Source organism: Aspergillus ruber (genome assembly GCF_000600275.1).
Source record: "Aspergillus ruber CBS 135680 unplaced genomic scaffold scaffold00007, whole genome shotgun sequence".
Lineage (NCBI taxonomy): Eukaryota > Fungi > Ascomycota > Eurotiomycetes > Eurotiales > Aspergillaceae > Aspergillus > Aspergillus ruber.
In genome coordinates, this window is record NW_024467303.1 from 321,501 (window position 1) to 345,678 (window position 24,178).

At 50.5% G+C, this 24,178-nt stretch overlaps 12 protein-coding genes across 12 annotated transcripts; 6 read left to right on the forward strand and 6 right to left on the reverse strand.

Annotated features, from left to right (window-relative positions):
* Positions 1 to 477: 477 nt before the first annotated feature.
* EURHEDRAFT_452368 (malate synthase) lies at positions 478 to 2,144 on the reverse strand (the record flags this gene model as incomplete). Its single annotated transcript, XM_040784025.1, has 2 exons — positions 478 to 1,110; positions 1,158 to 2,144. The coding sequence occupies 2 exons, from the start codon at positions 2,142 to 2,144 to the stop codon at positions 478 to 480; spliced, it is 1,620 nt and encodes a 539-aa protein (XP_040640472.1).
* A 674-nt stretch (positions 2,145 to 2,818) lies between these two features.
* Positions 2,819 to 4,887, reverse strand: EURHEDRAFT_410566 (glutamine synthetase family protein). The gene is made up of 4 exons (XM_040781391.1): positions 4,190 to 4,887; positions 3,885 to 4,141; positions 3,097 to 3,836; positions 2,819 to 3,041 (listed from the first exon to the last, which is right to left on the reverse strand). Exons 1-4 carry the CDS (start codon positions 4,605 to 4,607, stop codon positions 3,011 to 3,013), a joined length of 1,446 nt encoding a protein of 481 aa, XP_040640473.1. The 5' UTR covers positions 4,608 to 4,887; the 3' UTR covers positions 2,819 to 3,010.
* A 130-nt stretch (positions 4,888 to 5,017) lies between these two features.
* Positions 5,018 to 6,258, forward strand: EURHEDRAFT_410568 (putative short-chain dehydrogenase/reductase family protein). The gene is made up of 4 exons (XM_040781392.1): positions 5,018 to 5,222; positions 5,272 to 5,811; positions 5,861 to 6,044; positions 6,092 to 6,258. The coding sequence occupies exons 1-4, from the start codon at positions 5,164 to 5,166 to the stop codon at positions 6,146 to 6,148; spliced, it is 840 nt and encodes a 279-aa protein (XP_040640474.1). The 5' UTR covers positions 5,018 to 5,163; the 3' UTR covers positions 6,149 to 6,258.
* A 1,135-nt stretch (positions 6,259 to 7,393) lies between these two features.
* On the forward strand, positions 7,394 to 8,323 carry EURHEDRAFT_338958 (uncharacterized protein). The gene is made up of 3 exons (XM_040778394.1): positions 7,394 to 7,580; positions 7,642 to 8,076; positions 8,147 to 8,323. The coding sequence occupies exons 1-2, from the start codon at positions 7,569 to 7,571 to the stop codon at positions 7,969 to 7,971; spliced, it is 342 nt and encodes a 113-aa protein (XP_040640475.1). The 5' UTR covers positions 7,394 to 7,568; the 3' UTR covers positions 7,972 to 8,076; positions 8,147 to 8,323.
* Positions 8,324 to 8,605: 282 nt separating this feature from the next.
* On the forward strand, positions 8,606 to 8,981 carry EURHEDRAFT_376074 (uncharacterized protein; the record flags this gene model as incomplete). Its single annotated transcript, XM_040778811.1, has 3 exons — positions 8,606 to 8,667; positions 8,722 to 8,753; positions 8,812 to 8,981. The coding sequence occupies 3 exons, from the start codon at positions 8,606 to 8,608 to the stop codon at positions 8,979 to 8,981; spliced, it is 264 nt and encodes an 87-aa protein (XP_040640476.1).
* A 128-nt stretch (positions 8,982 to 9,109) lies between these two features.
* Positions 9,110 to 10,977, reverse strand: EURHEDRAFT_514037 (putative flavin containing polyamine oxidase; the record flags this gene model as incomplete). The annotated part of the gene is made up of 7 exons (XM_040786230.1): positions 9,110 to 10,113; positions 10,161 to 10,413; positions 10,460 to 10,479; positions 10,526 to 10,553; positions 10,599 to 10,736; positions 10,784 to 10,814; positions 10,859 to 10,977. 7 exons carry the CDS (start codon positions 10,975 to 10,977, stop codon positions 9,110 to 9,112), a joined length of 1,593 nt encoding a protein of 530 aa, XP_040640477.1.
* A 608-nt stretch (positions 10,978 to 11,585) lies between these two features.
* On the forward strand, positions 11,586 to 13,843 carry EURHEDRAFT_452536 (amino acid transporter; the record flags this gene model as incomplete). Its single annotated transcript, XM_040784045.1, has 16 exons — positions 11,586 to 11,647; positions 11,707 to 11,740; positions 11,788 to 11,857; positions 11,903 to 11,975; positions 12,021 to 12,049; positions 12,146 to 12,210; positions 12,255 to 12,326; positions 12,370 to 12,484; positions 12,530 to 12,608; positions 12,655 to 12,689; positions 12,736 to 12,764; positions 12,808 to 12,840; positions 12,885 to 13,189; positions 13,233 to 13,557; positions 13,618 to 13,696; positions 13,740 to 13,843. 16 exons carry the CDS (start codon positions 11,586 to 11,588, stop codon positions 13,841 to 13,843), a joined length of 1,509 nt encoding a protein of 502 aa, XP_040640478.1.
* A 597-nt stretch (positions 13,844 to 14,440) lies between these two features.
* On the reverse strand, positions 14,441 to 14,901 carry EURHEDRAFT_376077 (uncharacterized protein; the record flags this gene model as incomplete). Its single annotated transcript, XM_040778812.1, has 2 exons — positions 14,441 to 14,568; positions 14,619 to 14,901. 2 exons carry the CDS (start codon positions 14,899 to 14,901, stop codon positions 14,441 to 14,443), a joined length of 411 nt encoding a protein of 136 aa, XP_040640479.1.
* Positions 14,902 to 15,069: 168 nt separating this feature from the next.
* Positions 15,070 to 15,780, reverse strand: EURHEDRAFT_385013 (methyltransferase family protein; the record flags this gene model as incomplete). The annotated part of the gene is made up of 1 exon (XM_040779639.1): positions 15,070 to 15,780. The coding sequence occupies one exon, from the start codon at positions 15,778 to 15,780 to the stop codon at positions 15,070 to 15,072; it is 711 nt and encodes a 236-aa protein (XP_040640480.1).
* Positions 15,781 to 16,823: 1,043 nt separating this feature from the next.
* EURHEDRAFT_339291 (lytic polysaccharide monooxygenase auxiliary activity family 9 protein) lies at positions 16,824 to 18,088 on the forward strand. Its single transcript, XM_040778395.1, has 3 exons — positions 16,824 to 17,004; positions 17,059 to 17,744; positions 17,795 to 18,088. The coding sequence occupies exons 1-3, from the start codon at positions 16,830 to 16,832 to the stop codon at positions 18,032 to 18,034; spliced, it is 1,101 nt and encodes a 366-aa protein (XP_040640481.1). The 5' UTR covers positions 16,824 to 16,829; the 3' UTR covers positions 18,035 to 18,088.
* Positions 18,023 to 21,308, reverse strand: EURHEDRAFT_496758 (uncharacterized protein). The gene is made up of 7 exons (XM_040785684.1): positions 20,837 to 21,308; positions 20,040 to 20,791; positions 19,440 to 19,996; positions 19,115 to 19,208; positions 19,012 to 19,066; positions 18,771 to 18,964; positions 18,023 to 18,721 (listed from the first exon to the last, which is right to left on the reverse strand). Exons 1-7 carry the CDS (start codon positions 20,919 to 20,921, stop codon positions 18,143 to 18,145), a joined length of 2,316 nt encoding a protein of 771 aa, XP_040640482.1. The 5' UTR covers positions 20,922 to 21,308; the 3' UTR covers positions 18,023 to 18,142.
* Positions 21,309 to 21,344: 36 nt separating this feature from the next.
* EURHEDRAFT_339470 (uncharacterized protein) lies at positions 21,345 to 23,777 on the forward strand. Its single transcript, XM_040778397.1, has 3 exons — positions 21,345 to 21,364; positions 21,435 to 23,712; positions 23,775 to 23,777. Exon 2 carries the CDS (start codon positions 21,550 to 21,552, stop codon positions 23,620 to 23,622), a length of 2,073 nt encoding a protein of 690 aa, XP_040640483.1. The 5' UTR covers positions 21,345 to 21,364; positions 21,435 to 21,549; the 3' UTR covers positions 23,623 to 23,712; positions 23,775 to 23,777.
* The last annotated feature ends 401 nt before the right edge of the window (positions 23,778 to 24,178 follow it).

Consider the following 24,178-nt stretch of genomic DNA (forward strand, 5'->3'; position numbering starts at 1 on the left):
AATCTCTCTCCTCTTCTCCCAAAATGCCCCCTTCCAACGCTCCCACTCCGCCATATTCATCCTCTCTCCATCCCGATTCCTGTATTCCCCAATAATGAACGTGGTGTCCTAATAAACTTCGTCGGCGCCCCAATGGCAGGCCACAACCTTTTGGGTTTGAATGTTATCATGTTCCCTGCTTCTCGTACCTATCAAAAATTATGAACTATTCCTAGCTGGACAAGTTGACTCGCTGAATATCGTCGATAGTACGGATGAGGTGTACAGGGCTCGAACGTGGGCGTTGGTGGTGCTGGTAGATCAGACGCTGAGGATCGCTCGTTGGTGTCGAGGTCGACATTGGCCTACAGAGTATACTCTTAACGAATAAATGCATACTCGTACAAGTCATGCTACAAATTACGATGAAATCACAAATTGAACAATAATTAAGCCTAACATACAGGGGAATCATATCTCGTAAACCATCCTCACACCTCAAAGCTTCGCAGCGCTACCAGCAGACGAGATCTCATTGTACAACAGACTCGTCAAGAACTCAGCATACTCCTCACCGGTAACCTGTGTAGCAAAGTACCGAGCAGCAAGCTGGAACTTGTTGCCCCGCGGGCCGCTGGCGGCAAGGCTGTCGGCCTGCTCCTGCAGAAGGCGCAGAGCGTAGGCCTTGTCGATCTTCTTGCCTTCCGCGGTGGAAGCGTTGTGGCGCGACCATTGCCAGAGCTGCGAGCGGGAGACTTCGGCGGTGGCGGCATCTTCCATCAGATAGTTGATCGGGACACAGCCGACGCCGCGGAGCCAGCCTTCCATGTAGGACAGACCGATGTTCAGGTTCTTGCGGATGCCATCCTCGGTGATCTTACCGGGGACGTTGGTGTTCAGGAGGTCGTTAGCGCCAATGTTGACGTCCTCACGACGGACGAAGAGTTGGTTAGGAGTGGGCATGTGCTTGTTGAAGACTTCCGAGGCAATAGCAGCCAGAGCGGGGTGAGCAACCCAGGTACCGTCGTGACCAGCACGGACTTCACGGAGCTTGTCGGCACGGACGCCCTCCATGGCCTTGTCGTTGGCAGCGGGGTTGTCTTTGACGGGGATTTGAGCAGCCATACCACCCTGCAAAGTTAGCATTGATCAATCACAGCAGGATATAGGAAGCTTACCATAGCGTGAACACCACGACGGTGGCAGGTCTTAATCAAGAGCTTAACGTAGGCGTCCATGAAAGGAACAGTCATAGTAACATCCGAACGGTCAGGCAGGACAAAGTTGGGGTTCTGGCGGTGACGCTTGATGAACGAGAAAATGTAGTCCCAACGACCACAGTTAAGACCGGAGCTGTGGTCGCGGAGCTCGTAAATGATCTCATCCATCTCAAAAGCAGCAGTGATAGTCTCAATCAACACAGTACCGCGGATGGTACCCCGGGGAATACCAACGTAGTCCTGAGCAAGGTTGAACGCATCGTTCCAGAGACGAGCCTCAAGGTGCGATTCCATCTTGGGCAGGTAGAAGTACGGACCGTACCCACGGGCAACAAGCTCCTTGGCGTTGTGGAAGAAGTAGAGACCAAAGTCGAACAGCGATCCGGAGATGGGCTCGCCGTCAACGGTGAAGTGCTTCTCATCGAGGTGCCAGCCACGAGCACGGGCAATCAGTGTGGGCAGCGTCCGGTCAGTCCGCAGCTTGTACTCCTTGTTGCCCTGCTTGAAGTCCACCTGGCGACGGATGGCGTCGTACAGGTTGACCTGGCCGTTGATCATGTTGTCCCAGGTGGGCGCACTCGAGTCTTCGAAGTCGGCCATGTAGGTCCACACGTCCGAGTTGAGCGCGTTCACGACCATCTTGCGGTCGGTGGGACCGGTAATTTCGACGCGACGGTCAACAAGTCCGGGGGCCGGGGGGGCGCCCTTCCAGGCGTCATTCTCTCGGATGTGCTTGGTCTGCGGGAGGAAATCGAGCAGGTTGCCCTTGTCGATCTCGGCCTGTCGGTCGATACGGCGCTGCAGGAGGGCCTTGCGGGTCGGGTTAAAGGTCCGGTGGAGGATGGCGAGGAAAGCGCAAGCATCCTTGGTGAGGATCTTGCGGGTGTCATCGTTAAGAGCTCCGAGGACGGCGACGTCCTTGAGCTGAGCGTCGACGTTAACCATGTTGATAGTTGTGTAGTATGAAAAAAAGAGAAATGCAGTTAGCGTAACCCAGAGGTGAATGGACGAGGGATGTTTATCTACTATATAGCCACGATAACCGAGCAAGGACTACGTCAGACCCATGAGCCGCGGCCCATGGCCACCCTACCACTACTATCCATACCTGGTCCTTCCGTTTTCGTCCTGGATGAGCGGAAGTTGACTGATAAGGCATGGTAAAACACGTGACTTTTCCGCGGAGACAGTATCATTACCGACCGCCCGCGTGCTCTATATCCGCTCATTGGTAGATCGCTGAAATATCGGCCGACAGGGTAACACCGGTAATACGCCCATGACTCTTATCGCTCCCCTCCTCCGGTGTAGGAGTACAAACATCGGGTTCTACAATGCTGTACGAGGCAGTAAGACAAATAGAATAGCTGTAGCAGTGCAATTGATATCTATCTACACACACATTCCATGTCTAATTCGATGTGTCTTCACAGATAGAGAGCTATATTAGCTATTGTGACTACCGATCCCCGCATATCCGATAGCCGCGGCTCAAACGTCAGTATGACTCTACAACATCACCATAAAGCAAGGGCTTTGCTCGGTGATTTTCGGTACGGAAAGTCTACTGTTTTTCCCTTGTGGACCGAATCCTCCCGATTCCGGAGGGCATTCGTTCGGGGGGATATGGGGATATGGGCATAGAGTATTCCGGAGTACATCGATATCGGCCGGTAGACATGTGATCTCACAAGCAAGTAATATGTACAGCCGGAGCTGTCTGGCTACAGTGGTATGGTCTAGAACATGGACATTGAATCACGAGCTCATTATTCGTTCCGACTATATACATATCCTCGCGGTCCTTACGACTAAACCGTTTCGATATAACGTCTCACCTCCCTGCGACAGTTAGCTTTCAGGTCTTGTAAACACGGAAACGAGCAAGGGAACGTACCAATCAGTAACAGCCTCCTCCCATAAGCGTACTTCATGCTCCCGAGTCCCTCCGAAATGCTCAACAAATGCATCCCCAAACACCTCGCGCGCCATACTGTCCTTCTCCATAAACCGAACGGTAGCCTCCTTGAGCGATTTAGCTAGTCGAACACCTTGGTCGCTAGCACCACCCATATCTTCGCCCTTGGACAATGGTGGGACCGGGATCTCCAGCTTCTTCTCCACACCCTTCCATCCCAATGCGACAATCGCCGCCAGGGCAAGATGTGGGTTGCAATCCGCCCCGGGTACCCGCACCTCTAACCGAGTAGCCTTGGGACTAGCCGTGGGCGGTGTGATGACTCGAACGGACGCTGCTCGGTGTTCCAAACCCCAGGACACTGTCACCGGAGCCCAGAAATTTTCAACCAGACGCTTGTAGGAGTTTACCGTGGGGGCGAACAGTGGCATAATGTCCGGAAGTCCGGTGAGAACTCCAGCCAGGAAGTGTCGCCCCAGGTCCGATAGATGCGCCACGTCTGCGTACGGCGGCGACGGGTCGGGTGTGTCGCGGAAGAAAGCATTTTTTCCGTCCTTCATCAACGAGATATGAATGTGGCCGCTATTTCCAGGCAAACCTTGACGAGGTTTGGCCATGAAGGCGGGGGTGATGCCATGCTTGGTGCCGATCGCCTTAACAACATACTTGAACAAACCAGCTTTGTCTGCCATCTCTTTCGCTTCTCCAAATTGCAGTGCCTAGAAGTATAAGCAACGACATTCCCAACCCACTTAAGGACCACTTACAGCCTCATAAACACCAGGTCCACTCTCAGTATGCCATCCCTCGATCTCACATCTGAAGCTCTCGCACGCGTTGAAAACACCGTAATAGTAATCCTGGTTGTGAATCGGCCGCGTTATACTATACCCAAACATGCCTTCGGTCAATGGGGGAAGCGCTTCGACGGGGTTCTCCTTGAGGAAGGTGGCTGTCGACGACGCATTGCGCTCGGGAGTGGGATGGTTCCCTGGGGCCCGGAACTGGTAGAATTCGTACTCCGCTATACAGATCAGCCTAGCTCTTCATAATCCGGTTGCTTGGAACTTACCACCCGCCATAGCTTGATACCCGGCCTTCTCAGCCTTGCTGGCAGCTGTACTCAACAAGCCCCTAGGACAAGCGAACAGCGGCGCGCGCGTGTCCGGGTCATAGAAGCTAACCAGAAAGAACGGCACATTGTTCTCCCAAGGAATCCTCCGGAAGCTGCTCAGATCCGGCACCGCAACAATATCCCGATAACCGTTCTCGCTGTTGCTAATCCCCAGCTCCTTGAAGTATGTCTGGTCGTGCATATCCCAGCCAAAGATCACGGAACAGAACCCGAATCCCTCAGTGACAACGGAGAGGAACTTTTTCTTAGCCATCAGCTTGCCGCGCAGCTGGCCGTCGACGTCGACACCAGCCACCTTCACGGCGGAGTCGTTCAGGAGGATTTCGGCGACATTGTCCACTGTGACTTCAGACATGGTTGTGGCTAATTGTGCTATATATCGATCTGTCAATTGAGTCCAGGTTATTCACAATTAGAGAGCTAGCAGCAATTCACAGAATTGGCGACGAGGGGGGAGGGAGGTGAAACGGGAGGGGAGATCATCGGGGCCGCTTATCAGCGGTCAACCCCCGGTGATAGCGACGGTGCCTCAGGAGTCAGGACTTCCCCAGATTAGGCCATATACGGAGCTATATACGAATCAATTGGATTCTCGGAGATAGTGACAAATCAGATAATCGCTAACTATCGATCTGTATGCAATTGCTTCTGCAATGGTTGTACATAATACTACATCAGGATATGCTCCGTATCTGGCTTATCTAATCTACTCCACGTGCCCCGCGTTTCCAACTGAGCTGTTAACCTTCTCTCTCCCCCTGCCATTGAGCATATACACTACTCGATCACTATATCCAAGACCTAATTCTTCAACAGAGTACATACTTGTTCCTCTTACCAGACTCTGCATCTTCAAATTGCTACTTCCTAGCCTCCGACTACCCCGCATTACTGACCTCCGATAGAACACAATGGCTGCTCCTCGTGGACGTCTCCAAGGCAAGAATGCCATCATCACCGGTGCCGCGGGGTGCGTATCCTTACAATCAACTCAATATTTACCATATTGACTCGGACAGTGGCATTGGTCTCGAAACCTCCATCCTCTTCGCCCGCGAAGGCGCCAACGTTCTCATGGCCGACATCTCCGAACCCGCACTCGAGAAAGCCCAGGCCAAGCTGAAGGAAGTCGTTCCCACAGCTCCCCGCGTCGAAACAATCAAGTGCGACGTCTCCAAGGAATCCGACGTGCAGCGCATGGTCGACTCGCAGGATAGCTGGGGTGGAACGGACGTTATCTTCAACAACGCCGGCATTATGCACGCAGACGATGCTGATGCTATTGATACCCCGGAGAAGATCTGGGATTTGACGCACAACATTAATGTTAAGGGTGTGTGGTTCGGTAGCAAGCATGCTGTGCAGAGTATGCGGAGGAACAAGAAGACGAGGGGTAGTATCATCAACACGGCGAGTGTGGTTGCTTTGGTTGGTGCTGCCACGCCGCAGTTGGCATACACTGCTAGCAAGGGCGCTGTGTTGGCGATGACTCGTGAGTTGGCTATTGTGCACGCTCGTGAGGGATTCCGCTTCAATGCCCTGTGCCCTGCTCCTTTGAAGTATGTCTCTAGCGTAACAACCTAGCTTGCTCATTGCTGACCCCAATAGCACCCCCCTTCTCCAAGACTGGCTCGGTGACGACCAGGCCAAGCGTTTCCGTCGTGAGGTTCACTTCCCCACCGGCCGTTTTGGTGAGGCCATCGAGCAGGCCCACGCCGTCGTCTTCCTGGCTAGTGACGAGAGCAGCTTCGTCAACGGAACAGACTTTGTTGTTGACGGTGGAATGAGCAAGGTATGTTGGTCACTGAATATCTCATAATTGTTACTAACATTAGACAGGCATATGTCACCCCCGAAGGACCTGCGTTGGCCGCTCCCCAAAACTTGGGGCATTAAACATATTTTTACATACCTGCCCCCTAGATACATCCGATAAAGAACAATAAGATATCCACATCATAACGTATACCTACAACTACACACTTCAAAGTACTGTACATGTCCCGCAGCAGAGCTGAACTCGATTGTAATCTCCTAACAATCTCAAAAAAGAAATACATCATTTGGGGAGAATATCAATAAACCCTGCATCAAAAATTCCTCACAAGACGGCTTACGCTGTCCTCAAAAACTTCACCACAGACACTCGCTTTAGCATCTCCATGGCCATCTACTCAGATCGGTCTGACCTGTTTGACCCGTAATAACATGACCAGAACTCTCGTTCCTCCAATCCCCCGGCTGCATGACTTACCCATGGCCAGACTAGCTGACCTCCCCTCCCGCTTAATTCCACGTTATGTGCATCCTCTGTGCGCATGATAACGGGGAATAGCAAATTCCGATCTCTTCTCATACGTACGATAACAAGTTGGTCATCTACCAGTGCGGATAGCTTGATATTTATTGGTTCGTCTGTAGTATTCAACCTGTTTCTGCAATGATAATCCTGCAAACAGATTAATATCACATACATAGCGGTGGCAATGGACAAAAGAGACCACAACACTACCGATGCTGGCCGGAGAACTCCCTGCCATTGGGCTCCGGAGCGACATATCAGTTATGGTGTATTGTCATCAAGTTGATAAGTCCAATTCATAACTATTGCTAATCTGTCTTTCAGCCATACGTGAAATGACGAGCTTGGACTTGGAACAACAAGCCTGTGGTTCTGTCATAGCTCTTGATGCTGCATGGAGTTCGGAGATTGGTTTCGGTTTTAGTTCGATATCGGGCTGTCGCTATCTCAACTAGGTTCTCAGTAGTCCATTTGGGCTCTTTTCCCGGAACATATTTCGGGTCTTAAATGATATTCAGATGGTATACTAGCACCGCGGCATACCGGATCGTCTCGGTGTCGGAGTATCCCATTATATCACTTGTCCGTGGGACAAGGCATCCGTCAATCCATATTCCATGGAACTCGACTAACGCAAAAGGATGGCTTCAGTCCTGTCGGTAATTACCGGCCCGGGACGTTTCGAGAGTGACCATGCCATTGTTTTTTACTTCAAACAGGTAATTGGTATATATAGGGATACTGTTACGTTGTTTCACGTGTAGTCGGACTATGACAACGAGCTGAATCCACTCCACAAACAGTCAACTCAGGCGCATACACTATAATCAAGCCCATCCAACAGTAGAACACCCCAGGTCTCTTATAACCTGCAGTCCTTCAGTTCTGCGCCTAGACCTCTTCCTCAATCCTTCTCGGCCCCCAGGAACTTCACTTTCTCTACACTGAGATGACAGTCCAGAGTGTCTCGAACTACAAGACACCCACAACAATCACGTCCCTGGTGAAGGTTAGATGCGCGAATCAGGAAATATTTTTACCCAACAGAATCCTATGGGCCAATGTGCGGGCTACTGACCGTCGATAGGTCAAGATGAAAACTTCCGCATTACCGAAATCGTGGGCCACAGACTCCAACGTCCCTGATCTCCAGCAATCACTATCACGCCTTGATGTGGGTGAGGTGATCAACACCGGCACCCCTCACATTAACTTGATGACGGTCCACAATGAGGAATCACTGCCCCAAGGGGACCGATGGAACAACGGCTGGGGCCAGTTTGGGTCTAGATGGAGACTGGAGGAGTTCCCAAGACAAAATCTGTCATCTTTGGACGAGCTTGACGGCAGTGCCTGTCACACAGCGCGGTGCAAATCGCGAATCCCCATTTCCCTCTCTACACCCCGTCCTCGTTGACTTGAAAATTGAGGTCCTGGCCTCAATATGACGGCCCAGTCACTTTGTGAACTTAATGCTCATAACCACGCACCTTTAAACACCACTATGTCTTCGAGACTTGCGGTTCGCTAGGCGCCCTAGGCACGTTCTTACCCAACGTCATTGTCTCGGCTGACAAAATGGCACCGTCTAGCTGGCCAGCACCCTCATATTTCAAGGATATTCAATGCTTTTACTAGCATTTACCTTATGATTCCACCCATTCAAGCTTGATTCAACCAGTCGTCGCGGTAGACGTGTTATAAGTAGGATATACATGAGGAAGAAGCGTGGACGAGACCATCATCGCACATAGAAAAAAACATAGAGATGGTTGACAAAATAGCAACAAGAAAGAGAGAAGAAATGAAGACAGGAAAGATAGGGCCCGGGTGATGGGACTAGCGATGTTTGATGTATTCGATCGCAATGCTGAAACAGGAAGGAGATCATATGATCGGCGTCAGGCCATAACGACATCATTATCATCAGTTGATTTAGGCTACATTCCGACATGCTTTCGACTTTTCTACATATTTAACAGCCTATTTCTCTCTAGTTGGCTGTGTTAACAAGCCCTGCAGCTCCATACACAAGAACACAAACTATACAGATGAACTCCGCCATCCCTAATCATATCCCCTCTCAACCACGCCCAGGTCCTATTGGACGGTGGTATGTCTTTCTTGTCTGCACTGTATAAGACCACCGTAACTGATCATATATTAGGTATCTCCCTGTGATGGCTCTGATCAGTATCGGTTCGTCACTTGAGACATGATCCTCCATGCAAACGACAACCACTAACAGCTTCTGCAGGATTCGGAGTCTCAAATTACTACTCTCCATCAGCGATGAATGCCCGAATCGAGACTCGGATTAGAGAAGAGGAGCGGCTCAAACGGAACAAGCAATTGATGGATGCATACGGACACAAGGATAGCTTGCAGGATGTCGAACGGGCGTTGGAGGCTTACGAAGTTCAATGATCTCTTTACAGGCGGGGTTTGGCGTTGATTAAATGAATTATGGCTTATGGTTCTTAGATATCATGAATTAGCGACAATCTAGTGACAATACCAGCTGTCTATGCTACGCTATTAAATGCGAAATGCAATTACGCCGTCACGGTCACACTATCCACCAGCCACCCATTCTCAGCACTGTACGCATCTTCCGGAGTTGTACCATGTAGCGGGCTATAGTGCACCCGTCCGGTGCAATCTTCGTTGACTCCCTCCACCTCTGCACAGCGACCCTGCAGCACAGCCGCTACCTGCTCACCAGCCTCTTTGCCTTCAAACCACGCACCATGCAGGAAACCAAAGTATGCCGCGCTGGTTGCCTCGCCTGCGAACCACAGACGGTCCGCATTGGCGCGCAAGTTCTGGTGCATCTCTAGCGTTGTGCCTGCCGGCCAGTTGGAGTAACTACCGAAGGACCATTCCTCTTTCGTCCAGCGGGGGTATCCGAAGTCAATTGGATCAGGAATATCCTTGTCCGGGAACATTTCGCGCAGGACTTCGAGAACTTCTTCCTTGGTCTCCTCGTCGGATTGTTGCTCGACGCGGTAGGCTTGTTCGGAAACGACAGTGACAAAGATGATGTTCGAGCCCGGGAGGAAGCCTTCGGTCGAGAGAGATTGGAATACAGGATAGTAGCCACGGGTGGTGGGCGAGGCGTACAGGAAGTACTGCGTGTCTTCGGGCCAGAAGGTCTCGTTGAACTGCATGAAGATCTTGGTGTACGTGCCCATGTTGAACTTGTGGATGGCGGTTTGTTTCCACGGCGGGAGAGCGGGGGTGAACTTGACGGCGTCGTTCTGCAACACGCCCAGAGAGAACGTGCAGATTGCGTACGCGGCAGACACGCAGGTGCCATCCTTGTTGTGGATGGTCACGCCATGCGGGCTGTACTCAATTTCCGACACCTGGGTGTTGAGATGGAGTCGGTGGTCGTCGGGCTGGAGGAACGATGATGCTTCCCCGGTGATGATCTGGCGATATCCACGGGGGTCAATTACCAAGTTGTTATTCTCTCCAAACTGGTTAAAGGTGAGGTTTTCGCCAGCGACGCCAAAAACGAACGAGCTGGTTTCGGGGGAGAATGAATCCTCCCAGTCTAGCCACGTTAGCGACGCATTCCTCTCATGGCTTTCATAATCATACCCCAGCTCCACCATTCAACAGCCTGGGCTGCCATATCATCCTTTCGTGGTCTCCAACCAGCAACAGCAAGGCCAGTGCGAGCGGTTTGATCCTGCAGGTTCTCGGTCAAGATACGGCCGGCATTTTCACCGGCCTTTGTGGAGACCTCGCTGTAGACATCTAGCAGATGACTGTAATCGGTGTAGCCGGTCTCGTTGTAGGTGAGGATGGAGCTGTAATTTGAATAGTGGTTTTTGAGGTTGTATTTTTTGGCCTATCGGGTTAGAGACCAGCGCAAAACGCTTGTTCGGGATGCTCACCAGAGCCCACACGGGATTTTCTACTGTCGTCAGCCAGCGTTCTCAACTCGGGACGATCTGTCTTACCAGTAGTCTCAGAACCAACACCTTGGAGCTATCCGAGTCAGTCGATGCACCGTCACACCAGCACGAGACATACCCAATTTGCACCAAATTCAAGACTATACGGATTCCCCTCTTTGTCCTCACCAAAATCCGTATTCCACACTCGTCCACCAATTCGATCGCGATACTCGAGAATCACATAATCGTCGATCGAGGCATTATGCAACGCTTGCTGTATTGTATGAGCAATTGCCCCTTCTACTGGGTGTTGAGACATACCGCCGCCGTGATACCCGCCATCCCCCCTCCGCTACTCCGGTTAGTTTTGTCTTTACTACCCGGGGATAGACTTACAGAACGGCCACTGTGGCTTTGGTACAGGTCTCACCGTCCGCCCGGGGTCGTGGTATGTGCCCGGAACAGCCGTGGATAGCCCACCCGGCCAGAAGAGCCGATATCGAAAGAGCGCGCATTCTGAGAATCAGCCGAGATGCCGAGTTGGATTATTACAGAAGTATGATTACCGAGTGCTGGAAATGGGGGATGCCACGCTTGATTAAATAGTTCTTACCACCGACACTACCCACCGACGATCACCGGAGAAAAAGCAAGCATACAGATCAATAGACTATCAATGGTTCCTGCACCGCCTTTGGTCCATCCACATGACGATGCAAGAGCCAAGGCAGCTGAAGAATGAATGGACGATCCGAGGGAGGGAGGGGAATGCGCTGTTCCCTGTACAGCGTCACATTGTGGAACTGCAAGGAGCGTTTTGCATCGCCTTGGATCATATGGATTAGGGATGATGGCGATAACTATCCACGCGGGGAAGACAATATTGCTTCGCATACAGAGTAGCTATCAGTATCTCGCTTGTACCTAACCAGCTGAGTTAAGGCTGGTGATAGACAGAGGGGAAACCTCGGATCTCACCGATTCGCGTACTTTGGTATGTCTCCGCTTCTTATCGGTCTGATATCAGATGCAATCTTGCAATAATATATATGCGGTGCTACCCAGTTGAACTGGATTAAGTATCTTATCATGCTCCATGATTGATCGTTTCAATAGGTTCAGTATGAAGGACACCGACAGCAATTCCGAGCGCAGTCCCGAACTACGGCGCAACTTTTCCACTTGGTAGGCTACCGATATATACATTGATATCGCTTCGCTTGTTGTGGTACTAAACCAACCAGGTCGATGCTTGGCTTGGCCTTTGCAGTGCTAAACGTGCGTTTCTGTATCGCTTCGGATTCATTTACCGTTAACATAAGCAGTCGTGGACAGCTCTCTCGGCCAGTTTATCAATCAGTCTGACATCCGGGGGAAGCACGAGTGTTGTCTGGGGTATGTCAGCATCTATCTACTTGGACAATGCTAATGCAGGCACAGGCCTCGTCACAGCTGGCATATGTAACCTGTGCATTGCCGCGTCGCTGGCCGAGTTTCTTTCTGCCTACCCTTCGTAGGTTGCACATGTCTCTGCTCATGAATACCGCTAACTGACTAGGGCGGGTGGGCAATATCATTGGGTCGCAGGTAGATATCCTCTTCTCTTGGCATTGAAACGATCAAGCTAACCAGGTAGTCGGTATGTTAACGAACAATGGATCTGGGCGACGTCTAACGGTCTAGTGTCGTGGCCGAAATGGATCCCAATCCTGTCTTGGATCACGGGCTGGATCAATGTCGCCGGATGGGTGAGTCACGTTGCTCGAAGTAGTGATGGCTAGCTAATGAACAGGTCGCTCTCGTTGCAACAAACTCACTTCTCTCTAGCGAGTTGATCATGGGAATCATAGCTTCCCTGCATCCAGTAAGCCCTTTGCAACCTTCGCAGGGTGGTGCTGATGAATTAGAGCTTTGAGAGTCAACGCTGGCAACAATTCCTCGTGTATATCGGCTTTACACTTGGAGCGTTTGTGATTAATGCATTTGGGAATTCCATATTACCAACAGTTTATCGCGGTGCTTGTATGCTTGCCCCTTGCCCTGGGTTGAATAATACTAAATGTTCAGTCATCTGGTCGATCGGTGGTTTCGCCGTTGTATCTATCACGGTCCTTGCCTGCGCTTCTCCAGACTATAACTCGGCATAGTAAGTGACCATTCCGTTGATGACCATGCTGGTCTGATCAAGAAAGCTTCGTGTTCTGCGATTTTGTAAATAAAACAGGATGTAAGTACAGTATACGAGAACTACTAGTTGCGATGCTGATGAACAGGGCCGGATGGAATCGCCTGGTTACTCGGAGTATGTATCCAATCCGATATGGAAGCAACTCTAACGTAGACAGTTATTACAAGGAGGACTCGGAGTGACTGCATTTGTATGTCTCTTTCCTTTTGTCTCTGAACTATACTTACAGCACAGGACTCCGTGGCCCACATGATCGAAGAAATCCCCAATCCCCGCAGCGAAGGACCAAAAGTGATGGTATACTGCGTTGGTATTGGCACCTTCACCGGTGCCATATTTCTCATAGTATTACTGTTCGTGGCCGGTGATATCAACGCAATTACCAGCTCAAAGGCCGGGCCTTTGTTGCAGATTCTTATACACGCAACGAATAATACTGCTGGGGCTATTTGCTTGTTGATGCTGCCGCTCGTTTGTCTTGCATTTGCGACAACAAGTGTTATGACGACGAGTAGTCGGATGATTTATGCGTTTTCCAGGTTTGTTTCCTTCGCCCGGTCACTACTGTAGCTAATAAGTTAGGGATGGTGGATTGCCGGCATCGCGATGGCTTGCCCAAGTCCACCCTCGAATGGGATTGCCATTGAATGGACTTATTCTGACAACAGCTGTCGTGATTATCTTCGGATTAATCTTCTTGGGGTCCTCAAGGTATGCTCCCCCGCGCATTCGCATGTCAACAATATTAATTATGGTCAGCGCATTCAACGCCATCGTTTCGTCATCTGTCGTCGCCCTAGACTTATCCTACGCAATGCCCATCGCCGTCAACTGTCTCCGCGGCCGGAATCTTCTCCCCCCGCGAGCGTGGAAGTTATCGTCTGGTATGGGGTGGCTGGCGGATATCGTGAGTTGTCGAGTTATCTGTCATGTTGTACAAAGTGCCGTGCTGATGAATGGAATGTAGCTTGGCTTGTCGTATATCGCCCTGACGACGGTGCTATTTTTGTTTCCGCCTGGACGGCCGGTCACTGGGAGTAGCATGAGTGAGTGCCGTTCTCCTGTTGTGGAATTGTGCTAATTAGGTAGATTATTGTATTGTTGCCTTCGCCATCATTGTTATTATCTCGGTAGGTCACTGGATTATACATGGGCGGAAGCATTTTACCGGACCTCGTGAAATATCATCGTAACAAGATCAAGAGATATATAGAAGGATATAGATCTTTTGAAGAGATTAGAAAAACGTAATACAGCCAGTGTTGATGGAAGAGACCGTCTACCAAGAAAGGACCGATTCCATGCTTGTACCAGCGAGTAATCGCGTTAAATATTAGAGACTACCAGAAATCTTTCCATACAATCGTATACCAGCAACGCTACCGAGGATTGTAGCTCTCTCACTTCACGCTCAATTATATCCGCAATAGTCATCCTCTAAAGGGGAGACGACCTGCAACCAGTAGAATTTCAGCCCCATCTCGGCTTTCTCGTTATCCACGAAAATGGGCCCCAAAACAAATAATGCCTTCTCCCAAAAGTTGTGTGTGGAGAGTGTTAGGGCGACAGAGTTAGCGACAGTTTCCGCGTTCTTTTTGATAGAGTGCAACCACTTGCCGACTTTCTCCGTCGACTGGAAGACAGAAAAAGCGGGTGAAATTAATGAATCGTTCCGAGTAATCTTGGTTTTGCTTTGCGAGCGACAACGGACATATCTGAGCCGCCTCCAGAGGGTATGTGATTTGTCAGTTTACAGAGGCTGTTCATGCACTGTATCGATTATCATCCTCTCATGGTTGTTGCAGTTGGCTAACACGCACATCTCTGTGCATGGTAATCTTGCAGTTGTAATCAGGTGTATCTTCAAGCCTGTGGCGTTTCGGCGAAGACTCGGGGGCAGCCGGCAAATTCGGAAACCCTGTCTCAGGTCAGTCAAATGTGCAGTGTAGGAGAGGAAGCAACCTACACAAGGCCACCGGCCGAATGACCCCGTCATTGTGTAAAGACCTGAGACCCTTCTTGGGTTCTGGTCAAACGCGGTTGCAACCTCCTCCAAGCAATCCATGTCGGAGAGCCACAGAGAGAACCAGGTGGCCGAAGGGAACTGGAACTTTCCGCGGCCATGGCCCTCGGATACTTTATCCCTGCGTATCGCCTTGAGGATTTGGGTAATCAACCGACGGCGATGCACGCTCACGAATTCTGTACTCGGTCCGTAGGGATCGACGTTGATGACTTGGGCTCCACTCATTGTGGTCCGTGGCTCTGCCAAGTCGATTTTGGTTTGCAGGGAAAGAGAACCGAGGAGGCTCGTCGGGAAGGAGAGGAGAGAAAGGGTTATTGTTTAGCCCCATATTCGTATTTGGTTGACCACGTGGTTGCTTAGCCGGGTTCATGGCTCGAGGGTCAAACGACAAGATTAGACGACAAAAGGAATAAACCTCTTAGTCTTCGCATGCCACTCCTCCCACTCCTTTCCAAACTGCCCCCGCAACATGGTTTCCTCATCCCTCACACGAACTCCCAACACACTAAACAAGAAAATCCCCCAAGCAGCGGTGAACAACCATCCATATCCGTTCAACATTGCCAGCGTCGACGGCTGCATCCAGCATGCGCCGGCTGCTGTGTCCCATCGCGTTAACAGTCCGGCCATCCCGAAGGTTACGAGTGCTGCGCCGGTATAGCTCGGGTGTTGCAGGTATTTGTACACCCCGTCTGTGACGAGATGGTCTGGGTTTGAGAGGTGGAAGGTGAAGTTGCGGCCGAGACCCCCGTATGCGGAGAGGCGGATGAAAGCACCTAGGAAGATGACGAATAGAATCTTGTACATGCGCTCATTCCAGGTGAAGAGGGCAGGAGGGAGGTTCTCGGGGTGTGGGCAGATTGAATGCAGTTGCGCATTGTTCTCGGGAGTATAGAGGAGGGTAACGAGGGCGTGGTAGGCGAAGACGACGATTTGTACATGCTTGACGACCCATGGGAAAGTACCGGCCATGATTCCAGCGCGGTCGGATTTATAGCGCTTTGCTTTATCCGGGCTGGGATTTGGCGGCGTCGTGCAGAGGGCGCTGAGGTAGCCGGCCACCAGAATGGCGACGGCAAGGGAGACAGAGGATACGGAAGGCATTATGTGTTTTTGTTCTGAACAATTGATTCCAGAAAACCACAAGAAGCAGAACCGGCTCTATAAGTATACGCAGTGAAACCCGTTCTCGACAATATTCCATGGTATACAGTGAACCGTATACTTGCTCGGCCCATGTGTCAACCGTACTCGGTAAAGCCTCCGTATACGCCGTATTCCGTATATCTCAGTGGAGCACGCGGTTGACAGAATACGGAATACGATCCGGCACTTGTACGCACCTTAGATAAAACATAACCTTAAATCTCCTCACCCGATGCTTAGTGAGGGTCGCGTATTCGTCACCATTATGGGGGTGTGCGTATTCCGTCGTGTCCTTTCCGGTATGGGTGCTGCCCTATTGTATCCCCAACTTGGACCCTGGAATTAGCAAAACTTTGCTGCATTGCTTGTTTGTGCCGCTGAGTTTAATTTATGATGTGCTTGCTTATTTTTCCGGGCCGTTGTGCCCTTTCTTAGTGCGTATTTTGTCGATCGCTGCAAGAATACGATTCTACGCTGCGTCGTGGCCTTCGAGAACGACCGAATGGGGTAATGGTCTGGATACCGTTCTGGGATTTCACCGAAGACACGCCGGCTGTCTCAATTTTGGTCTATATGGAGTTGGATATGCGGAGTACACAGTCCGGATACTATGCTTCTCCAATTGACCGGCTAGCATGGCCTGTGCTTGTCACTACGGATCATCGCGTGCACACCACGCTCGGAAGCATTTCCATAAGCGTACTGGTATGTAGTGGTAGTCAACCCTGTACTCTGTACTCTGGCCAAGTCGAAATCGCCACTGCCCTGGGGTTCATCTGGGAAGCATAGTTCATCGATGTGATACATCCCATGCGCCTCCCACCCTTTTGTTTGCGAACAATCCAGATGCCCGAAACGAGAGACAGATCAATTAGACATAGTATACGTGCCTTGCAGGATGCATCATGGCTCCCCTAAATATATTCCAGGAGCAATGATTCCCACCGTATAAACAGCGGTAGCCAACCCCGTCGAATGCGTATTCCGTACTCGACGCAGCAAACAATATGCATATCCTCGCAGTTCTGCCTTTGATCGGCTTGGCCGCAGCACATACTGCATTTACGACGCTATACGTCGATGGACAAAACCAGGGTGACGGAGTTTGCGTCCGAATGAATCGGGATGCTAAGACTGCGACGTTTCCTATTGAGCCGTTGACCAGTGGGGATGTTGCGTGCGGTACGCGAGACGAATGTTAGACTTTCTGGTGGAATGGTTGACTGACGTGGACAGGAATCGATGGTGAGAAAGGCGTCGCGCGTGTGTGCCCTGCGAGATCGTCGTCGACGCTGACATTCGAGTTCCGCGAATACGCCGATGGCTCGCAGCCGGGGGTCTTGGACCGGAGCCACAAAGGACCTTGTGCTGTGTACATGAAGAGGGTGGACGATGCGACGGCCGACAACAACGCGGCGGGTGATGGATGGTTCAAAATCTGGCAATCTGATTACGATGCGTCTGCAGGTGAATGGTGTACGGAGAGGATAATCGACAATGATGGCCACTTGTCTGTTGTCATTCCGGATGATATCCAGGCTGGGTATTACCTTGTGCGGCCTGAATTGCTGGCCCTGCACTCAGCGCAGGAAACCCCCCCTGATCCACAGTTCTATGTCGGATGTGCCCAAGTCTTTGTGCAATCTTCAGGCACGGCCAGTCCGCCCACTGTGTCTATTGGTGAAGGCACGTATGACTTGGATACCCCGGGTATGACCTACAACATCTACCAGGACCCACTGCCGCCGTACCCAATGTACGGCCCTCCGGTCTATCAATCAGAGCAGTCCAAGCGATCTGCGGACAAACGCGCTCCCATGGTTCAGCAAATTGGCCTCAAACCAGACGGGTGCATACTCGAGCGCGATAATTGGTGCGCCTTTGAAGTCCCGTCATACAACGACCAACAAGGTTGCTGGGCTGTATGTATTTGTTGTCCATCCATATCACACGGGAAGCTAACGCAATACAGGCTGTCGATAAATGCTGGGAACAAAATGATGAATGCTGGGAGACAGCGTATCCGACAGGGGGTCAGAATTGCCATATCTGGGAGAATAAGTGCCATGATATGAATGACTCGTGTAACAATGGCGCCTTTACGGGACCGCCGGATTCTGGGAAGGATCTGACGCCTCCGGCGCCGCCGTTGAAGGGGTCTACGAAGGTGTTCAAACGTGGTCACCAGCAGTTCAGACGTGGGCATATATAATGTGTCCTATTGTAGTTGGTGACTTATTTTTTGAGCTGTATAACAGAAGAATTTGCAATCCACATTCCATTTTGACAACAAATTTCGTCCCAATTTTGGGAGAGAAGTTTATATATTGGCGCGCAATCGTGTATCAATAGCCTTGACCAATGCATAAACCACCTCAAGCGTCGGCATCTCTATCCCCAACTCTCTCGCCTGTTTCACAGGCACTCCCAGGATAACATCAATCTCCAACGGTCGTCCGTTCCTGCAATCCGTCTGCATACTACTCCCAATCCCGGGCATAGCGAGAATCTTGTCGACCAAATTGTCAATCAATTTATACTCCAGCTTCACACCGCACGCACGACCGACATCGATCACCTCCCGCATTAATCTGCGCGTGGAACTCATAGCCTCAGAAGAAGAATGCAGCCATGTCTGCGTGTCCACCATCGCCAAAGCAGTGGCGGAGTTCCAGGCTGCATTCCAAACGAGCTTTTCCCATCGTTGGCGTTGGATATCGGCCGGGGAGAGGAGTTGGAATCGCGTACGGCCTGTTTCGAGAAGGGACGCGAGTGTTGAGAGACGGGATTCCTCAAGGTTGCTGTCGACCGTGCTGTTGGGATATAAGCCGATTTGGAGGTCTTCGGATTGGGTGTGTTCGATCTGGCCGGGTTGGATTTGGGTTGCACCGACCCAGGTCTGCCAGCGTCAACTACCTGCCATCCGCTTGATGGGATGGGATGCTTACCACGCAGGTAACTATTGAACTATCCGGATGGGTTCTCCGGAATGGTTCTTCATTGCCCACGCCATTCTGAATGATGACTAGTGTCGATGCTTTGACGGATTGTAGTTGCGATGCAACAGCATCTTGGTCGATGGCTTTGTGCGCGAGAACGATGTAGTCAAATGGTCCGGTAAGTTCGGATGGCGATTTCACCACTGTTATGCCGTTAACAATGTCCATCTCCTACTAGCTGTACACATACCTGTGCATGGCTGGAAGCGATGCTGTCCATGGTTTGCGCTATTGATGAGGATGCCCTATCTCATCAGCGTGGATTGAATTCGCAAGAGAATTGTTCAGCATACATCGTTTTTCACTGCGTCATAATTCGACCGAGCTACCACAGTCAACCGAACATTTGCATTTCGCTGCAGGATGAAAGCGTAGAAAGAGCCAATGCTGTCTTTAGGTTAGTATTTACACAACCTCTTCGACTGGGATACTCACGCCCCCAGGCCGTAAAGAAGAACGTCAATTTTGTCACTCATGATGCCTAATGCTACATTCGGAATGTCGATGTCTTCCTTATATTTACATGCGGAGATGTCGGCACAAGTCCGAGCGTGGGGTATTGCATATCCGGGGTTGTATATCCCTTGTATCGACAAGGGTATGGATCGATATTGCTACAGCTTGACAGATCTAGCTACATCCCTCTCCAGTCGTGCTGTGTTCAGTAAATGTTCACCCAATTCAGAGAGATTTGTGACGCCTAGAAACACCATATTGGCCTCGATCTCCTGCCTCAGGATAGTAACCGCCCGTCGAACTCCCTCCTCGCCATATCCCGACGCTAAACTATACAGAAACGGCCGACCAAGTCCAACTGCCGTAGCACCCAATGCGAGCGCCTTGAGCACGTCCGTTCCCCGACGAATCCCCCCATCGATGAAGATTTGCATGCGACTCCGCAGTAGGAACGGCGCGTGCCGCCGGATTTCAAGTAGCGTCAGGAGAGGTGGTTGCGCGGTATCTTGGGATCTGCCTCCGTGGTTGGAGAGGACGATTCCTTGCACGCCGTTTTCGTAGGCCATAATCGCATCCTCGACGGTCTGGATGCCTTTGATTACTATCGGGAGTTTTGTAAGGTTGCGCATCCAAGTTAGGATGCCCCAGTCGATGAAGGGAGAGATAGTGCTGGCCCTGGTCTTAGCGACGCCTGCACCGCTGGTTTGATTATCGCGGGCCTACAACATTAGTAAATAGAGGATAATCTTGGTGTAGGCATACCTGAACGGCCAAGTTCACCCTTTCATCCATCTCCCGCTTGCCAACGACCGGAGAGTCAACAGTGAGCCAGATAGCACTCGCTCCGGCCTTTTCAGCTCGTCGAATATGTTCCTCGGACCTACTAATATCCCGGTTCACATATAATTGGCAGAAAAGAGGCTGGTCATCATTGACCCGGGCCTCCCTCACATTTTCGATGGGGATACTCGACCCGTTGGCTAGAACTTGTGCCAGTCCTTCTTTGCCTGCAGCTCTGGCGAGGGCGCATTCTCCTTCAGGATGTGCCAGTTTCGCAAGTCCCACAGCTGATATGTACACCGGGAGAGAGACCTGATGCCCCAGGAGTGTGGTTGTAGTGTCGACAGCGGGGATGTTGCGCAAGATGCGCGGACGCAGGAGGACTTGTTGGTAAGACTGCGCATTTTCTCGCTTAGTTAATTCATCGTCGGCACCGGAAGAGTAGTATGCCCAGGCATTAGGCGAGAGATGCTGCTTAGCAATTTCTTCGAAATCGTGCAGGTTGATGATGTGGGCTAGGGGCGGAGGTATGTTTTCGTCAGAAGGAGATGCGTTGGCCCCCTGGTCCGCAGACTTGGCCAGTCTACCCGAGTCGATACGTCCGAGGCAAGCAGAAGGTGAGAGGGATTGGTTCAATAACCGGATATCATGGACCGCATCAAAGTCGTCGGTGGCATCTTTGCCGGCACATCGTAGAAGGACCTCGGGGCCTCCGGGATGGGAATCTATGAAGTCTGTATATGTCAATAGTTGAAGTAAAAATTGCAAATGAGAAATACCTGTTACATTGTAGACAGAACCATGAATGGCAATCCAGCAGGATTCTCGGCTGTTATGCTTTTCGACTTCCTCGCAGGTCAACATGATCTGCAATCGCCCTAATAGAAATGCCTCTTCCAGAATTCGATATTGGAGTGCCGCATCATGGTATACTGCCTACTATAAGTATTCGGTCTCATAGAATGAAATGCGGAGAAATGTCCGCTACGGCGCATCCCCGATGGCCCGGATAATGACACGCATTAGGACAGCTGTTACACGACAAGGATCGAGGATCACGAGTAAAGGTGTAGCTAAACAATCAGAGTACAGCAGATATGGCTGCTAAAAATAAGAGCATTGTCACGAACACACTGGCATGGGAAAATATGTATCAGAAATGGCACTAATCGGCCAAAGATCCACGGTTCCGTTCTCATCGGTCGTCGAATATCATTCCTTTTTACAACTATCCAACCTCGTCAATTCGCATGCTTGTTCAAATCTACAATTTCATACAAACGACAATGATGAGCCACATGAACAAGATGAGTTGGACAACGCGCTTCACTGCCACAGATCCACTCTGGCTAACGAGTATCTGGTGGGTCAAAGTACGATGCAGAGCGCCTACGGCATGAAGGCCTAATCCTCCATCTCAGCAAAAACAACCTTTTCGCAGTTATATTTCTCAGAATATCGGTAAATCTATACCCCTTGCTGCGTTTTCGACATGTCTTCCAGAGTCATTCTTGCCGGAGATGCTCCCTACGATATGGTGCTCTATCCACAGAAATCAACACCCGGACAACGCAATCTTCAAATCGACAAGCCGAGGCAGCGCATGGAGCGGTTATGGGGAGGGATACAATTGATTTCAGACCTTTTACGAGTAGTGCAGCCTCAATTGGAAATATGTTGTCCTTCCGTTAAGCAGCATGTTATGGGGTCTACGACAGATTCTTCCGCTCGGCATCTCCTTCAGTTGAGTATCTATGACAGTCGTTTGCACTCTAGGAGTACATCGTCGGTCTCGTATAGTGTGGAGAATATCACCACACTGGAGAGAGAAGGGGGGTGGCACTCGCCTACGGACACCAACAATACATCTGGAACTACAGTGTTGGTACTGGAGGATATAGAAGACGGTGTTATTGACAATGATGATGCGATCGACTTTTTTCTGCGAGCTCAACCCGATTTCGTCGTCTACCACATGACCAGTCCACTAGGCGCAGGGAAGCTTTGGGACGTGGCTCGCCTCGGGCCTGTTAGGCGCGATACCAGAAAGAAAGATCCAACTAAACTTGCTGTGGTCATCTCTGCTGATGACCTGCGTGCTGAAGGTGTCGAGTTGTCCAAGGGCTTATCTTGGGAAAGGACTTGCGAGGATTTTGTGTTGAATATGAACCCCAACGGCAAGCTAGCCACCCTTGCGACTTGTGCCCATCTTGTCGTTCTCTTTGGGTGCGACGGAGCGATCTATCGCCAGGGGGGAGGGGACCATAAGCAAACCTTGGTCTTTGATCCATCCCGAACTGAGGAAGATTATATCAGAGGGAGGTGGGTGCCAGGCATTACGGAGGCGTTTATTGCAGGGATGACATCCCATTTGGCTCAACAGCCACACCCGGGACTGGACGGAAGCATGATCCCAGGCCTTCAAGCTGCTAGACTTTTGGTGGCCGAAGGGATCCATAGCCAAAGCACAAAGGCATGTCCTATTCATCCGGTTCAGTTGGTGATGGAGGATATTGGACCCAAAGGCCTCCTGTCCATCACGATTCCGTCAGAAGACATCTACGGTGGGACTAATCCAGACTGGAGTATATTACATAGCCTCCCAGAAAGCGACGCATTTGAAATTGCTCGTGACATTGTACGGGAAGGGCCGTCTGCTGGTCTCCGTCAAGTACCCTTGGCGACGTTCAACAACCTTTTTGTTTATGATCGAAGAGAAATGGAGGACTTTCGATCAATCCATAAAATAATCGAGTCCTACATCACCAAAGAATCTACACGCCCACTCAATATCGCGCTTTTTGGCCCAGGTAGATGTGGCAAGAGTTCGTCGGCAATGGAAGTCGCGGTCACAGCATCTCGTCCTCATAAAATTAGGCGTTTGCACTTCAACCTGGGCGAATTTGAACAACCTAATGTCTTGGTAAACGCATTCAATTCTATCTGCAATTCAACACTTGAGGGATATTTGACGATTGCGTGTTTTGAAGGGTTCGACAACGACTTATTAGATAAACCTCTTGGCTGGCTTGCCCATATGTCGTCTTGTATGTCTTCTGGCACTTTTCTCGACGTAGGCCGCAGCCCAAAGCATATAGGCCGGGCCATATTCTTTCTTGAATCAAGTCATGCGGCGACATTCGATGAGTTTGAAAGGCGATTGCAATCCCTGGCGATATCCGGAAAGCCGACGGCGAACTATACAAAATTCATTGCTTGTATTCATGGTACGGTGAATATACGCGGGCCGGGACAATGTGATGCGTTTGACACTGTGTTTCCAGTACGACGAGCTGTGATTTTGCGAAACATGCTGGATGAGTTAGCGTCGTGCCAAACATATGGTCACCACTTCCCCATCGAGGACAACGTTCTTAACGGATTACTTCTAGTTCCGCTGCGCAATGGGGTGAAATCTTTACGCTCCTTCTTGAAGATGTGTAAATTCGATGAAAGGCCAACCTTTGATCGGATGGCTCTCCCTCCGCCGTCGCAAATCAGGCTGCACATGGATTACGATGAGTTTAAAGAATGCATGGATTCCCGGAGATGCCAGGTAACCTGAACTACTCTAGAAAACAGTATTTGGCATTTTTCTTTTTCTTCTAAAGTCGAAACGTATGACGCATTAGTAGCGAATGGAGTCCCGTGGTTGGTTGTACAATAGCTCTATAACTTAATTGATTCATTAATGTCGAGCTAATCGTGTGATTCTAGAATATGCCAGTATGAGCAGCAATCATACAGCCTCTACAGTATTGATGACTTTCAATTCTTAGACATTTTAGGCACGATCAGTTCCATTGTGGCTTATGAATGCCCCGCCCCGTTCACAACAGTCGGCGCTTAGAGCACCCTCCATTCGCTCTCATTCAATACCACCGCAATGGGTCGACTGGCGACTAGGACAGTTCTACTGTGCTGTATGGAGTTGCATGCAATATTCGAATCCTGCTATTGGTACTTTGTACGTTCGACGTGTGCTGGTATGCATTGGTAGCTTAAAGCGGAAAGAAAGAATGTACATCGAATACTTAGCGTTTATGGCGCAGTGCCACTCGTGTGAGCCTGGTGATTTGAGGGAGCCAGATTTAAATCGAATGATTATGGATATGAGAGCA